Source organism: Phoca vitulina, unplaced genomic scaffold (assembly GCF_004348235.1).
Source record: "Phoca vitulina isolate PV1807 unplaced genomic scaffold, GSC_HSeal_1.0 scaffold33, whole genome shotgun sequence".
Lineage (NCBI taxonomy): Eukaryota > Metazoa > Chordata > Mammalia > Carnivora > Phocidae > Phoca > Phoca vitulina.
Window position 1 is genome coordinate 558,690 of NW_022589736.1, and position 15,441 is coordinate 574,130.

Here is a 15,441-nt window from a genome sequence, read left to right on the forward strand (position 1 = left end):
TCCAGGGAACAAGGCATGACGCATCCCTCCACGTCACAGGGGCCGACAGCAGAGCCAATCTGGACGTCAAGATCATCCCCAGGAGGCCAGGCAGCAGCAGGCCGGGCCTCCCCACTCTCCAGGGCCAGGCTCGGCCAAGTGCAGATCCTGCCCAGCCTGGGAATGGCCGTTAGTCCTCCACCCTCCCCTGGAAATCTAATTTTAAGTGGTCTCTATTTCAGGAGTGATGAAAAAGACCTGAGGGTAGCACATATAACCTGAGACCCAGAGCTGCAGGATGCCACACAGTGCCAGGAAGGAGCCTCCAACTCATGGTGCTTTTCCCTGGCACCTGGGCTCAAAAGGCACAGGGGTGACAAGAACTATAGCCGGGGCTTTTCAACATCAGGAAGGCATCATCCAGAATGGGTGGTGCCTACTTTCACCCACTGTGTAGACCCACGGACAAGGGGGAGTTTCACAAATAAGCCCTCATTTACTAGTCAGGATAAATGTCCATGAGGTAAAACAGAGAGGGAGAGAACACTGCTTCTCTTACCGGACTATTTTAAGTAAATGTGCAGAACACCCAGGTTCTTTTCAAAATAGTTTTTTCTTTCTTTCTTTTTTTGTTTTTTAAGATTTTATTTATTTATTTAGACAGAGACATAGTGAGAGAGGGAACACAAGCAGGGGGAGTGGGAGAGGGAGAAGGAGAAGCAGACTTCCCGCTGAGCAGGGAGCCCGATGGGGGGCTCGATCCCAGGACCCTGGGATCATGACCTGAGCCAAAGGCAGATGCTTAACGACTGAGCCACCCAGGCGCCCCTAGTTTCTTCTTTCTGAGAGGATCTGTGAGGACCAGAACTACTGGGTACTATCCTCATAGTTGAAGATTTTTATCACAAGAGCACAAGTCTTTCATAATTTAAACAGAAACTACCACTAAAAAATCTAAATTAAAAATGTAAGGGGAGGCTCCTGGGTAGCTCAGCTGGTGAAGCATCTGCCTTTGGCTCAGGTCATGACCTGGGGGGTCCTAGGATGGGGCCCTGCATCGGGCTCCCTGCTCAGCGGGAGTCTGCTTCTCCCTCTGCCTCTGCCTCTACCCATTTGTGCACACACACTCATGCTCCCTCTCTCTCAAATAAATAAATAAACAAATAAAATCTTTAAAATATATATATATATATATATATATATATATAGGGAGCAAAAAGTTAACATTGATTAAAACTAAGTTGAGAGGGGCGCCTGGGTGGCTCAGTCGTTAAGCGTCTGCCTTCGGCTCAGGTCATGATCCCAGAGTCCTGGGATCGAGTCCCACATCAGGCTCCCTGCTCGGCGGGAAGCCTGCTTCTCCCTCTCCCACTCCCCCTGCTTGTGTTCCTGCTCTTGCTCTCTCTCTCTGTCAAATAAATAAATAAAATCTTAAAAAAAAACAAAAAACAAAACTAAGTTGAGAATATGGGTGAGCTATAAAACTTCATGTTCTTCTTTTTATTTTGCAACATTTCATGAATGTAAAAAGAGAAAAGGGAAACACGTTTCACATAAGGTTTCTTCCCAGAGGCCGGGCAAGAAGGCCCTGGCCATTCGCAGGGCGCGCTGGTGCTTGGGTCTCCCCCCAGCCTGTGCAAGCCCCCGGCCTCATCACAGCCACGTGGGGCTCCCACCTCAGCAAAGGGGCTGCTCTGAACCTTCATTTCTTTGCTGGAAAAGGAAAAATGCCACAAGACAGGCACAACTCACTCAGGTAGCAAACAGAGGTACTGACTAAACTGAGGCCACGAGAACCCGGAGGCCAGCAGGTTTGGGGCTGCACCTCTAGCAGGGGTCAAGGCTGTGCTGTTTTATATATTGTTTTAAATAACAGAGAAACAGTAAAGGTCGTTAAATGTTTCCCAAAAGCTCTGAAGAGATATTGATACTGACACTTCCAAACGAAGGGACAGAAAAGCTTCCTAAGACCTTGCTAATGGGACACAAGGACACAAGATGGAATCTGTTGATGACTGGTTAGAATAAAAATTAACTGCATCAAAAACCAAACCAAACCAAACAGAAAGATCAACAGATAGATGCCTTTTAAAGCTTTCATCTACAAAGTCACGGCTTAGGTATTTTAACCATGTGATTTACTTGGTGGTAGGCGGCCCCAAATCACCCTCAAAACCGGAGTAGAACCCTGGAGGGGCCTGAGACCCTCGCCTGGGGAAGAACACTGCCCTGGTAACGGGGTCCCCTAGCTACAAGCGCTGAGAAAAGTCAGCCTTCCCAAGGAAAATACACTCGTTCAAGAAAGAGCAGCGGCAGGTACTCACTGTGGAAAAAGAGCCTTCACCAAGAATTTTCCCAAACTTGAAGTCTTCAGGCCGTTTCTTCCGAGGCTGTGGCGGCGGCTGTGTGGTGTGCTGCAGTGAGTTGGTGCTTGGCCGGGCCTCGGCCGCGGTGCTGTCCATGGTGGGGCCCTGTCTGCTACCACCGCTGGGAATGCCAGGGGCTATGCCGGACTCAGTCTGGGTCCTCACCATTGATGGGGATGGGCAAGCACATAACACCACGCTGGACTGAATTGGAACAGTGTCATACTGGTGGACACAGGAAAAAGAGGTAAGACTCAGAGTGGCTCACTTTTCCTAAATGTATGAACTAAAGTGTTAACACCAAGTACAGGGCAAGCCATCTGACATTCTGCCACGGGTTCAGGCCACTGTTCTCCTCTCCTAAGTCCCTTCCCTGCTCAAATCCCAGCCCCCACCCCTCGTCCCATGTGCCCAGCAACCCCACCATCCAGCTCCTATCTGCCCTCACTCTCCTCCGTCAGCACTGAGTGAATCTCCAACCACCCCTGCCACAGCCAGTTGGCCTTCCCATCACTGCCCAACCTCAATGCCACCTGCAGCCAACACCAGCCCAGAGAGGAAGCCAGTCCAAACTCTTTGACCACGGTGTCCGCATCCAGAACTCCTTGCCTAATCACCTACCCACACCTCATACAAAGCTGGACACACAGAAGGTACTCAGGGCTTGAACACACAGACTGACTTAAGACTGGATCCCACAACTAAATAGAATTTTAACCTAACAGTCCTAGAGCATGAAGTAGAACTTCATGGAAAGAAGACTCCAGGAACTGTCAGCTACACATAAGAGTTACAGCTGAGGGTGCCTGGGTGGCTCCGTCGGTTGAGCGCCTGACTCTTTGAGCTCAGCTCAGGTCATGATCTCGGGGTCATGAGTTCAAGCCTGGTGTTGAGCTCCCCACTGGGTACGGAGCCTATTTAAAAAAGAAAAAGTTACAGTTGATAAAAATAAACAAGTTTCTCAAAAAAGACAGCAGTGGACTAACTGGTTAACAACTGGGAAACTACCTGATCTAGAGCCCAGCTGCTCACTTCAACCAAAGTTACCTCCAAGCCAGATAGAGTGTTAGGTTTTTAAATTACTTAAACAAATTCAAAATTTAACAAATTTTAAAAATTATTCAAGGGGCACCTGGGTGGCTCAGTTGTTAAGTGACTGCCTTCGGCTCGGGTCATGATCCTGGAGTCCTGGGATTGAGTCCCACATCGGGCTCCCTGCTGAGTGGGGAGTCTGCTTCTCCCTCTGACCCTCACCCCTTTCATTCTCTCTCTCTCTGTCATTCTCTCTCTCTCAAAAATAAATAAAATTTAAAAAAAAATTATTCAATGGAATCCCTACTAACATCCCAGCTGGCTTCTTTGCAGAAATTGACGAGCTGATCCTAAAATTCACATGGGACACAGAAAAGCCAAATAATCTCAGAAAAGAACAAAGCTGAACAACTACGTTATCACACGACCTGATTTCAAAGCTTACTACAAAGCTACAGTAACCAAGACAGGGTGGTCTCGGCACAGGACAGATGCAGAGAAGAACGGAATACAGCTTAGAAGTACAGGCCTAGAGGGTGCCTGGGTGGCTCAGTCGTTAAGCGTCTGCCTTCGGCTCAGGTCATGATCCCAGGGTCCTGGGATCGAGTCCCACATCGGGCTCCCTGCTCGGCAGGAAGCCTGCTTCTCCCTCTCCCGCTCCCCCTGCTTGTGTTCCTGCTCTCGCTATCTCTCTGTCAAATAAATAAATAAAATCTTTAAAAAAAAAAAAAGAAGGGGGCGCCTGGGTGGCTCAGTCGTTAGGCGTCTGCCTTCGGCTCAGGTCACGATCCCAGGGTCCTGGGTTTGAGCCCCGCATCGGGCTCCCTGCTCAGCGGGAAGCCTGCTTCTCCCTCTCCCACTCCCCCTGCTTGTGTTCCCTCTCTTGCTGTGTCTCTCTCTGTCAAATAAATCTTTAAAAAAAAAAAAAAAAAAGAAGTACAGGCCTAGATGTCTACAGTCTACTCATACTTGAGAAGGGCACCATGACTCTTCAATGAGCAGGGACATTCTTTTCAACAAATGTATAGCCACACACAAAAAGAATGAAATCGAATGCCTTTCCTGTATCATATACAAAACCTAGTTCAAATATACCAAAGATCTACATGTAAGAACTAAAACTATAAAACTGTTAGAAGAAAATCTATGAGTAAATCCTCCTGACCTTGGCAATGGCTTCTTAGATATGAGACCAAAAGCACAAACAACAAAAGAAAAAAAAAAAAAAAACACAGATCAAGGGGACTATACCAAAATTAAAAACTTCTGCACTTCAAAAGCACCATCAAGAAAGTGAAAAGACAACTCATGGAATGGAAGAAAGTATGTGTAAATCATGTATCTGCTAAGGGACTTGTATGCAGAAGACATAAAGAGCTCTTACAACTCAATTAAAACACACACACACACACACACACACTTAAAAACCAGGCAAGGGATCTGAATAAACATTTATCCAGAAAGACACATAAATGGCCAATAAGCACACGATGAGATGCTCAACATCATTAGTCATTAAGGAAATGCACATCAAAGCCACGAGGAGGTTCCTCTTCACACCCACAAGGGTGGCTAGAATCAAAAAGACAGTAACAAGTGTTGGTGAGGATGTGGAGAAGTCGGGACCCTCACCCACTGCTCTGGGAATGTAAAATAGTGCAGCCGTTTTGGCAGACAGTCTGGCAGTTTCTCAAAAGGAAACAGGCGCCATATAAGCAAGCAATTCCACTCCTAGGTGTATACCCAGGAGAAATCGAAATCTATGTCCACATGAAACCTGTACAAGAATGTTCACAGCAGCATGAGACCTAACAACCCAATGGTGAAAACAACCCAGATGTCCACCAATGGATAAATGGATAAACAAAACATAGTCTAGCCAAAAAACTGAGTATTATTCAGCCATTAAAAGGAAGTACTGATACACACTACAACATAAATGAACATGGAAAACATTATGCTCAGTCAAAAGGGCCAGACACAAAAAGCCACATATTGTGGGATTCCATTTCCATGAAATATCCAGAAGAGACAGATCCACAGACAGAAAGCAGATGAATGGTCATCAGGGGCTGGCGGGTGAGGGGTCTGCTAATGGGTCTTGGGTTTCTTTTTAGGGTGTTGAAAACGCTCTGGAACTAGATTGTGATGATGGCTGTATAACCTCATGACTACACTAAAACCCACTGAATTATTTAAACAGGTGAACTGTACAGTATACAAATTATGTCTCAATAAGCTGCTAACAATAATTATATCACATATGACTGCATTCATTTATATACAAGAACTCATTCAAATTTATACACCATCAAGACTTTAGGTGAAGAAATGGACAAAGGGTAGGCACCAAAAAAACTCAAAGAACCAAGAGACGAAAATGTACAAGGTATCCAAAGACAATGGCACTGGACATTTGTAATTACGGGAGAGGCTAGAGGACAGACAGACAGTAATGACGATTAAATATGTTCACAACACACAGGAACACCAAATGCTGGCAAGGCCAGGATAAAAGAGGGCACCTCTCTAACTGTGGCTGGCACCAATAAACCCATGTTTTCTGGAAAGCAATTTGGTAATTTGTGAAGAAAGCAAATGACAGAACAGTTGCCAATGAGACACAAAGAAATACTACAGAGACGGGAGAAGAAATAGTAAAAATTTAGGTGGGCATTAAGAAAGGATTAGACAAGGGCGCCTGGGTGGCTCAGTCGTTAAGCATCTGCCTTCGGCTCGGGTCATGATCCCAGGGTCCTGGGATCGAGCCCCACATCATGCTCCCTGCTCGGCGGGGAGTCTGCTTCTCCCTCTCCCACTCCCTCTGCCCTGCCCGAGCTCTCTACCTCTCTCTCTCATTCTCCCTCTCAAATAAATAAATAAAATCTTGGGGGAAAAAAAAGGATTAGACAGTCTCAAAGTTAAATCAGAAATATATACAAGTTCACCCACAACCACAAAGAAAATTGCCTTTCCCAGCTCTGACTCTGAAGTGTTCTAGCAGTGACATCATGAGCCAACCCACCACCAGATTGTTGGAGAACACCACAAAATGAACCCAGAGTATCCAGACTGCTTCTAATAGTACTCCCCATTAAAAGAACTCAGGAAAAAAAAAAAAAAACACACAAAAAACAACACAGGACAGCAGTTAACACCATGTTGAAAAAGGAGGAGGCCCTCACAAGTGTCTGTGGTAGGAGGAAAGGGTGGGGAAGCTGGCCTGGAGCGGCTGTCACTAGCCAAGCTGTGACCCTGTAAACCCTAAAAAGCCATCAGTAAGTACAGCTAATCAGAATAAGCCAAAACAGAAAGATCCTGAGTCTGTAAGGATATACACAGGTGATAAGAAGTCTATCAATACTATAAAAAGGCAGGTTGATTACAATGAACATTTTATTTTATAAATCTGAGTAACTAAGGGAGTGGTCTTACAGAGTCTGTCTCTTGTACTGTTTGTTCATAAAGGACAGACAAACATTTCCTCTCCATTTAAACAGGGCAAGGAGACACACAGGGAACTATGAAGAAACCAGAGGCCTGTAGAAAGTGTGCCACGAACAGGAAGGACAGGTGGGCAGGTAGCCAGTACTGTGCCCTGGGTGACAGCTCAGCCATCACAAGAGGAGAGCCGAAGGAGAAGCTCATCTTGAGATGCACTAAGCACATGAAGTCCAAAACCAATCTAGAGAGACACGATGAGGGCAGAGGCAGAGAAGGCAGCAGCAGGGGGCAAGAGGCAGGAGCCCGCGCAGCCCCCACAGTGCTGCTTGAGCCCCTCTCCCTGCAGCAGGCCGGCCCCAGGAAGGCTGGCTCAGGCAGGGTCGGCCCCGAAGACACACCAGGCCCCAGCTCCCAGCCAAGGGATCACCATCAACGCTGGGGCCGCACCACAGCTGGGAGGAGGCAGGCCTCTGTCACGTATAGGTCTGTGGAGAGCATGAGAACCGCAGGCAAGGTGCAGGCCCACCTTGGAGATATTGTGGGTTCAGTTTCACCACTGCAATAGAGTGAATGTCACAAGAAAGTGAGTCAAATAAACTTCTCGGTTTCCCAGTACTTAAAAAATTATGCCTACCCTCTACTGTAGTCCAGTAAGCGCCCAGTAGCATTATGTCGAAAAAAACAATGTCTATGCCTTAAATAAAAAAATACTTTATTGCTAAAAAATGCTAACCATCAGGAAGTCTAGCTAGCTCAGTCAGTGGACCATGAGTTCGAGACCCACATTGGGTGCATAGAGCTTACTTTAAAAAACAAACAAACAAACAACTATCATCTGAGCTTTCAGAAGTTGTAATCACTGATCACAGATCACCATAACAAATATGGTAATAATGAAAAGTTTGAAATGTAAGAATTACCAAAATGTGACACAGAGACACAAAGTGAGCAAATGCTATTGGAAGAAAGGAACTGACTGACTTGCTCAGGGTTGTCACAAACTTTCAAGTTGTTAAAAACACAGCATCTGTGAAGGGTAATAAAGTGAAGCTCAATAAAACGAGCTATGCCTGTGACCAGTATGAAGAAATTACCCAAACACCCAGTATCAGGGAAACATTTGGAGAATGACTAATTGACTTTGTAAAAATTACCTAAGAGAATCTGAGTTTTTAAATGTAGTAGTACACAGTACAAATGTGACCAGCGGGCCAGGTCCTCTAGCTGGACTGCGAGTTGAAGTGCACCATTTATTTATGGAAAATGGCTGTTTTCTTGAATGCTCTATGGCTCGGCAGTAAGCCAAGTGTGCCTCACATATTTCATAAATACTCCATCTCACAGGAGGTACCAAGGGTTGGACCAAGCTGAGGAGCAGTCAGTACCTTAATGGTTTGTCCCTTTATAAGCAAAGCATGTACCATTAACAGAAGCATCATCAAATTCAGTAACTTCCCCCCAGAGATGAGCAGGAACTTCTCTGCCCTCCGAGGCAGTTAAGTGGGGAAGAGTCACAGTCGCCAGGCTAAGGCCCATCAAGAACTATGACAGGCCTGGACTGTCCTCACAAGCCAGGCCAGCTACACTGGCAAGCGACGGCTGTGCACACAGAGCCCTGGGCGTTCACGGGACTCCTGGACACAACCAAGGGCACGTGCTCCCTGGGCCTCCAGGGTCATCCCGGGTGCAGACCCTCAGGTGCAGGACCGAGGAGCAGCTGGACTGTGTGACTTAAAGGATACACACAAGGGAGGGGAAGTGGGAAGGAGCCAGCACTTCCAATAGCACAGTCCCGGGCAGGACAGCAGTGCTGTGAACTAATCTGGCCACAGGGCCCCATGGGGGATGGGAGAGAAGAGTACGGCCTGTCTCTGTCATGCCCGCCCCCCCCCCACCTGTCCCAGCTACTCTGTAAATCAGATCAATGTGGCCTCACCTAAATTCACCTGTGTGCCCAGTCTGCTGTCAAGCAAGGCTCAAGGAGACAGCAGAAGAGATGCACGAGACCATGACACACACTGCTTTAATTCAAAACCAACAAGAGAAATACTGACCAAAATCTCAAACATGAAGTTAATAAAGAACGAAATGTGACGGGCTGATTCATGGACCTGGAGAAATGTTAATTGTGCATGGACAAGATTCTGGACTCAATGACAGTTCCAGTAAACGCACTGCCACATCTTCACGTGGATGGTTGGGCACAGGTGGGGGACAGCCCAAGGCTTCTTCACAGGGGGCAGAACCTCAGTCCTGGGAGGTGCGGCAGGTGACATCCAAGAGCAGTGAAGAGTTTCCCAAAGGGTCAGCCACTAGGCCCGAGGAGGCTGGGCACTGCAGGCAGCAGCTGTCCACGGCCACAGAAAGCCAGGGGGCCCTGGAGACCTGGGCAGGACAACCCCCACCCAGCAAACTGGCTATTCTGGGGACAAAGGACCCTGATAGCAAACATCCTGGGAGGGATGATAAGAATGATTACACTGGCTTCAGGAGCACTTAGCAAGAAAAGCTGTCTTCAGCACAGACTTCCTGACCGCAAACTGACCAACGGCAACACCAGTCCCCCCACAAACAATGACCAGGTAAGTCTGATGGGACTCTAGTTTACAAGCATGTGTTCCTGAGAGCTTTCTTTCATCAAAGTGGTGTCTATGGTCGTTAAAGGGTCTCCAGAAGAGATTCTCAAAGGAGAGCACTGCCCACCCCCCCAGCAGGCCCCACCCAGGCAGAGCGGCCGTGGAACACCCCTCTGCCGGTTCCCAGGCTCTGTGGCAGGCTGCTGGCCACGCTGTGCGGTGCACTGGGAACTAATGGGCTGGGTTTTGTTTCTTTTTTTTTTTTAAAGGTTTTTTTTAAGATTTTATTTATTTTTTTTGACAGAGAGCACAAGTAGGCAGAGAGGCAGGCAGAGGGAGAGGGAGAAGCAGGCTCCCCGCTGAGCAGGGATTCCCTACTCAGGACTTGATCCCAGGACCCTGGGATCATGACCTGAGCAGAAGGCGGATGCTTAACCGACTGAGCCAGCCAGGCGCCCTAATGGGCTGTCTTGATGAATGCGGACCTGACCCAACAGACCCTGTGACCCAGAGCAGCACGTGGCCTGGCACTGCTGAGGAAGTAGAGCGTCACACTGGAGAAAACCTGCTCCCTTCCTCTCTGCCATCCGTCCACATGTGAGGACGGTAAGCGCCACAGAAAATGCCCAGGCCACCTGAGCAGGTGTGAGAGGAGAAGTGCCATTTCAAAGTCAGGAGGTGTATGCATTCTGCTGGGAGTGGCAGAGGGAGACAGGACTCGGACCGTGACCAGCCACTCTCCCGCACACCTGCAGTGCCAGGGGGCTGCCCCGTGTCCACACACGGGATGTAGGGGACTCCAAGCCTGAGGCTGCAGCAGTCCAGGGCCAAGAGCACCAGGAGGCCCACATGTGCTCCCAGAGCTCCTTCCCAAAATGAGTGCCTGTTCCCTGGCCAGAAGCAGTGAGCATGAGAACAGCCTCCGTCTCTTGGCTGCCCCAACATGGGGCTCATTCTGGGAGTCACCAAGGCCACACTAAAGCACAGCCTACTACGGGGGAGCCGACCACCGTGAGCTCCTAGTCTTAGGAAGTTTGCAGCCACTGACACATCTTCCATCCCAGTGGTTCTCATCTAGGCTGATTCTGCTCCCCAGGGGACCCTTAGCAATGTCTGGAGACATTTTGGGGTGCTAACTGGGGGAGGGAAAAGGGGTACTGCATCTGGTAGGTAGATGCAGAGATGCTGTAAACACCCCACAATGAACAGGACGGCCCCACAACAAAGAATGATCAGGTCTGAGTGGCAACAGTTCCTGGGGGAGAAGCCCTGCTCTATTCTGGCAAACTCCATGCTCCCCCCCCCAGGAAGAACCCCACCAAGTGTTCAGTGACCCCCCCTGAAAGCATGCAGCCCTCAGGGAGGCCCCGTGGAGCAGGAGGGAGAAGGAAGGACAAGGACCGGAAGCTGGGATCCACGGAGAGCGGCAGGTAGACCCAGTCTGAAAAAGGCATGTTAACAAACCCTAATGCCGTGTTTGGGAAACAACAACAAACTCCCATGACCTAAACAGTATACAGGACAGTGCTGATGAGGCTTGGCGGTAAGACTCCCAACCAGGGGTGTGGCTTCACACCGAGCAATACCAGACTGGGGCAGAAGAAAGCACAGCACCAACGTGCTCCCAGCTCTCCTGAGCCCAGTGGCGGTGCAAGGAAGCGGGGCCAGTAGCTGCTGCGGGAACTGGAGGAGAGGCACAGAAGGGGGTGGGTACACCCCCAACGGGTGGGTGGGGGTAACAGCCCACTCCCTCAGCAGCCAGACCCACATTCAACTCTCAAGAGGGTAAGAACGGCAATCCAGCAAAGACGCCCGCATCTGAAGTGTCTCCCCACAGCCCCCTGCTCTTGGGAAAGCAGCCCGCTGCTCCAACAGCAGCTGCGAGGCCTGGGCTGGGGACGAGCCCTGGCTTCTTATTCAGTTTCTCCAGGGCTCTGGGCTCAGCTGGCCAACACACAGGTTTTGGCTGGAACTCTGCTTGACAATGCTGTTTCCAAATGCCAGCCTTTGACATTTCACCTGCTGTAAGATTATACTCAATAATTTCTCTAATTTAAGATTTTTTTAAACTAATGAAATAAACTCTCAACTTGGAGCTGGAAAAGTAGAAACAGCTAGAAGCCCACTCTGAGGGCCATAAAGAACACCATTTATTCCATGGTAAAGCAGGCATATGCAAATAAGAACTCATCCAGCCAGAAGTGGCACATGAGAGAGAAGCCACTGAGCACGCCAGACCTGCAGCCTCTCAGCCTGTCCCAGAATGACAGCTCCCGGAGGGAGGCACCTCTCTGGGAAGGAGCTCTCCCTAGACAGCAGGTAAAGGGGCCTGGAATTGAGCCCCACGTGGGGCTCCCTGCTCAGCGGGGAGTCTGCTTCTCCCTCTGCCCCTCCCCCTGGTCATGCTCACTCTCTCTAAAAAATGAATAAAAAATTAAAAAAAAAAACTTACAACAATCCCACACATTATTCTTACCACTGTACCCCGCAGGTGGTCTAGGACTGAGATCCTGGGCAGAGAAACACTGTGTTCTGTATACTTCACGGAGACTGTCATGAGATAAAAGCTAAGCCCTGCTTTTCCCCACCTGTAAACACGAATGCACCTGGTACTCTTACCTTTCCTGGCAAGTTCACCCTGCCCCAAAGCACAATTCCAATGAAAGGTTAGAAGGCATTAATAAGCCTCTCCTTTAAGAGACCCACAGCACCTTAGTATAAAAACTATTTAGTCGTCTTCCTGTATTGTTGGTAGCTGGCTGAAACCGTCAGCCTGAGCCGAGCCGTGCCGTGCCTGCTTTGGTTTGGCAGGTACCGAAGTAGAAGGCTTGGCCATAGTAAGAAGAGACAAACAGGGCGCTTGCTCCAGAGATGGAGACACTGGAGGGTGGTGAGTGGCCCTGAGGCCAGGCTGAGCAGGGGCGGGGAGAGGACACCAAGTGCCTCCACACAAACCAGCAGGCGGCACATACAGTCACAACCACCACCCCCTCTACCTCTCATTCCCAGGGCCCCACTGCCTCCGCCCCAACCCTCCACCCCCTGGCTCAGCAGATTCTATTGTTTGCCACAATTTAGAGCACATCCAGCAACCCCTGTCCTGGGAGGGTAAGGGGAGCTCCAAGACCTTGAACCCACCCAGTGCAGACAACTCAGGCTGTCAGGGAGACTCCCATAAGTACACCTTACTCTCCAAAGCCACGGATTCTCTGTTACTTCATAGGAACATATGTGCTCATTTTGCTCATCAGTTTCCTTTTTTTTTTTTTTAAGACTTTATTTATCTGACAGAGCGAGCGTGTGTAAGCGGCGGGGTGGGGGGGGTGGGCAGAGGGAGAGGGACAAGCAGACTCCACACTGAGCATGGAGCCCGACTCGAGGCTCAATCTCACAACCCTGAGATCATGACCTGAGCTGAAACCAAGAATCAGATGCTCAACTGAATGTGCCACCCAGGCGCCCTGCTCATCAGAGTTTCTTAAAGAAGGTCAATTAACTACTTTATTAATTCAATAAACATTACCACTGTGCTTGCAACCGTCCAGGGACATGGCCATAAGGCAGATGTAGTCCCTGCCCCTAGGAAGCGACATCCCGACAGGGTAATGGGCCTGATGTCATTTACAAAACTGGCTGGCCAAAGCTGAGAGGGTGGCCACGACAGAGATGGGCCAGTGCTGGGGGCACGAAGTAGCCCAAGCAGACCTGTGGCTGCCATGGGGCTAAAGCGTGAGTTGGCAGGAGGCTTGGTGGAGGGAGTCTCTCAGGTGCTGGGAGTGGCCTCAGGTGGAGAGCCAGGAGGGTGCTGGCAGCTTAGATGGGGCTGCACAGCAAGGAGGAGAATATTCATGTACAGAAAGTAAAATGTAATGACAGCTAATCATGTATCACATTTTTTTAAAGACTTATTTATTTTAGAGAGAGAGAGACAAAGAGAGAGCGTGTGCTTGGGCGAGGGAAACGGCGGGTGGGGGGGGAAAAGAAAGAGAGAGAGAGAGAGAATGAGTATCTGAGCTCAGAGTCTGATGCAGGCCAATCCCATGACCCTGAGATCATGACCCTGAGATCATGACCTGAGCTGGAACCAAGATCCGGCTGCCTCACCGACCACACCCCCCACACCCCGGGTGCCCCGCATGCATCACACATTTTAAAGTTTCACTTTCTTCTAATGTTTCAGATTCAAAATACAGCAGCTGTCACGAGTCAGAAAGAAAAGCAAGTCATTCTGAAATCAACATCCAAGTTAAGTGTAGAAAGAACTCTGGATTTTTGAGATGGCGATAACAGATGCTGTAAGACAGACAGACAGACACAGACATACCTGCTTTGCCATTATGTGCTTTACGTCAAACGCCAGAGCCCCCCCGCAGCTTCAGCGATTTGAAGCAAATGCAGCCCCATCAAGACCACAATGCTTTACGCACTTCAACAAATGTTCACTGAGTACCTACTATGTGCCATGCACCGCTCTACGTATTGGAGATGCAACAAAGAACACAGCCAAGCCTACACCGTTAAGAAGGCTACATTCTGGGGGCTCCTGGGTGGCTCAGTCGGTTGCGTGGCTGCCTTCAGCTCAGGTCATGATCCTAGGGTCCTGGGATCGAGTCCCACATTGGGCTTCTTGCTCAGCAGGAAGCCTGCTTCTCCCTCTGCCTGCCACTCCCGCTACTTGTGCTCTCTCAGTCCCCCCACTCTCTGTCAAATGAATAAATAAAATCTAAAAAAAAAAAAAAGGCGGCTACATTCTGGTATGGCACACAGACGCCCCAAAAAACAAACAACATGTAGTGTTGCAGTGTTGGATGGTGATAACTACCATGAGAAAAGAACAGCCAGGAAGGAAGACAGGACTATTTGAGGTGAGTAGCTGTGGGATATGCAAATTTAAACACAGAAGCCCTTACTGGGAAAGTGACATCGGAGCAAAAACTCAAGGAGATGGGGAAAGCCCCAAGAAATCTGGGGAGAACCTTCTCAGCAGAGGACTGGCCAGTGCAAAGGCCCTGAGGCAAGAGCACCTCTAGACTCAGCAGCCCAGTTTGACCCACAGTACAGGCCACCTCCAGACAGAACCCCTGGGTGCCAGGAAGGGACCTCAGTGCCCCTGAAAAATCCCTTCTGGGGTCACTTCTGGTAAGCTCTGGGTACCTCGAAGTGCAGGGGTGGGAGCATGAGAAATGGGGCTGCCCAGAAGGGCCCAAGCATCTCCTGAACCAGACTGTGATGCTACCCTAGCCCCAGCTGTACTATCCTGCGTCAGCCCTGGGCTCTGAGATGCTGGCCACCAGACCTCTGCTACTCTGGTGTCCCCTCTGCTCCAGCAATTATGGGCACAATCACATAGGAACCTGTCATGGGCAGCCTTCCTCCTTCATGGAAATCTGCAATTTCCTTCCTGTCTCAGCCACCGCATGCCAGCCAAGCACCTCAGTGCAAGACCCACCTCTCAGGGCCCCTCCCTGACAGAGATGTTTGTAGGGTCAGCTGGATGCTCGTGCTTTCTCTTCCCAAAGCTGTAACTCACGGGCATGAGTATGTTCTAGTGATGAAGTTTACTTCTGTAGCTAAGAAAGATAGCCACAGTATGACTCTTTGAAGCATTTAAGCATCAACTGTGAAACAAAAAGCCTAAGAGAAAAGCCCTCTTCCAGTGTGAAAAGTCCAAATGTTTATTTGTATAATAGCTGTTATTCTTAACAGCTAATTTTTTTTTTAAACGTCTCGAGGTGGTACTTAAGCAGCATAAACAGCATGGAACCGGTCTGCCACAATCTGGGGGAAACGTGCTGACTGGTGGCCTCACAGGGCGGGTTCTGGTCCCGAGATGCCCCTTCCAGCTTGCCAGCACTCCGCCCTGTGGAGGCAGCACAGCTCGGGGATCGCGGGTGACCCAGGACCTGCGCTGAGTCATTCCCTCCCGGCACAACCCAGTCAGCTTACCACCCACCTGATGACCCAAAATTGTGGTAAGTAAATAATTTTGGTTACTCAATAGCTTCTGAAATTTAAATTTCTAGAGAAATTTAAAGTAACAAAAC

The 15,441-nt window shown here is 49.2% G+C and overlaps 1 protein-coding gene across 3 annotated transcripts in view; it reads right to left on the reverse strand.

Annotated features, from left to right (window-relative positions):
- PDPK1 (3-phosphoinositide dependent protein kinase 1) overlaps window positions 1–15,441 on the reverse strand; it is a 76,209-nt gene that overhangs the window by 42,742 nt on the left and 18,026 nt on the right. For all 3 annotated transcript variants that reach the window (XM_032425580.1, XM_032425582.1, XM_032425581.1), the window contains one exon: window positions 2,304–2,570. In XM_032425580.1, coding sequence (XP_032281471.1) covers window positions 2,304–2,570 — 267 coding nt within the window. The remainder of the gene's footprint in view (window positions 1–2,303; window positions 2,571–15,441) is intronic.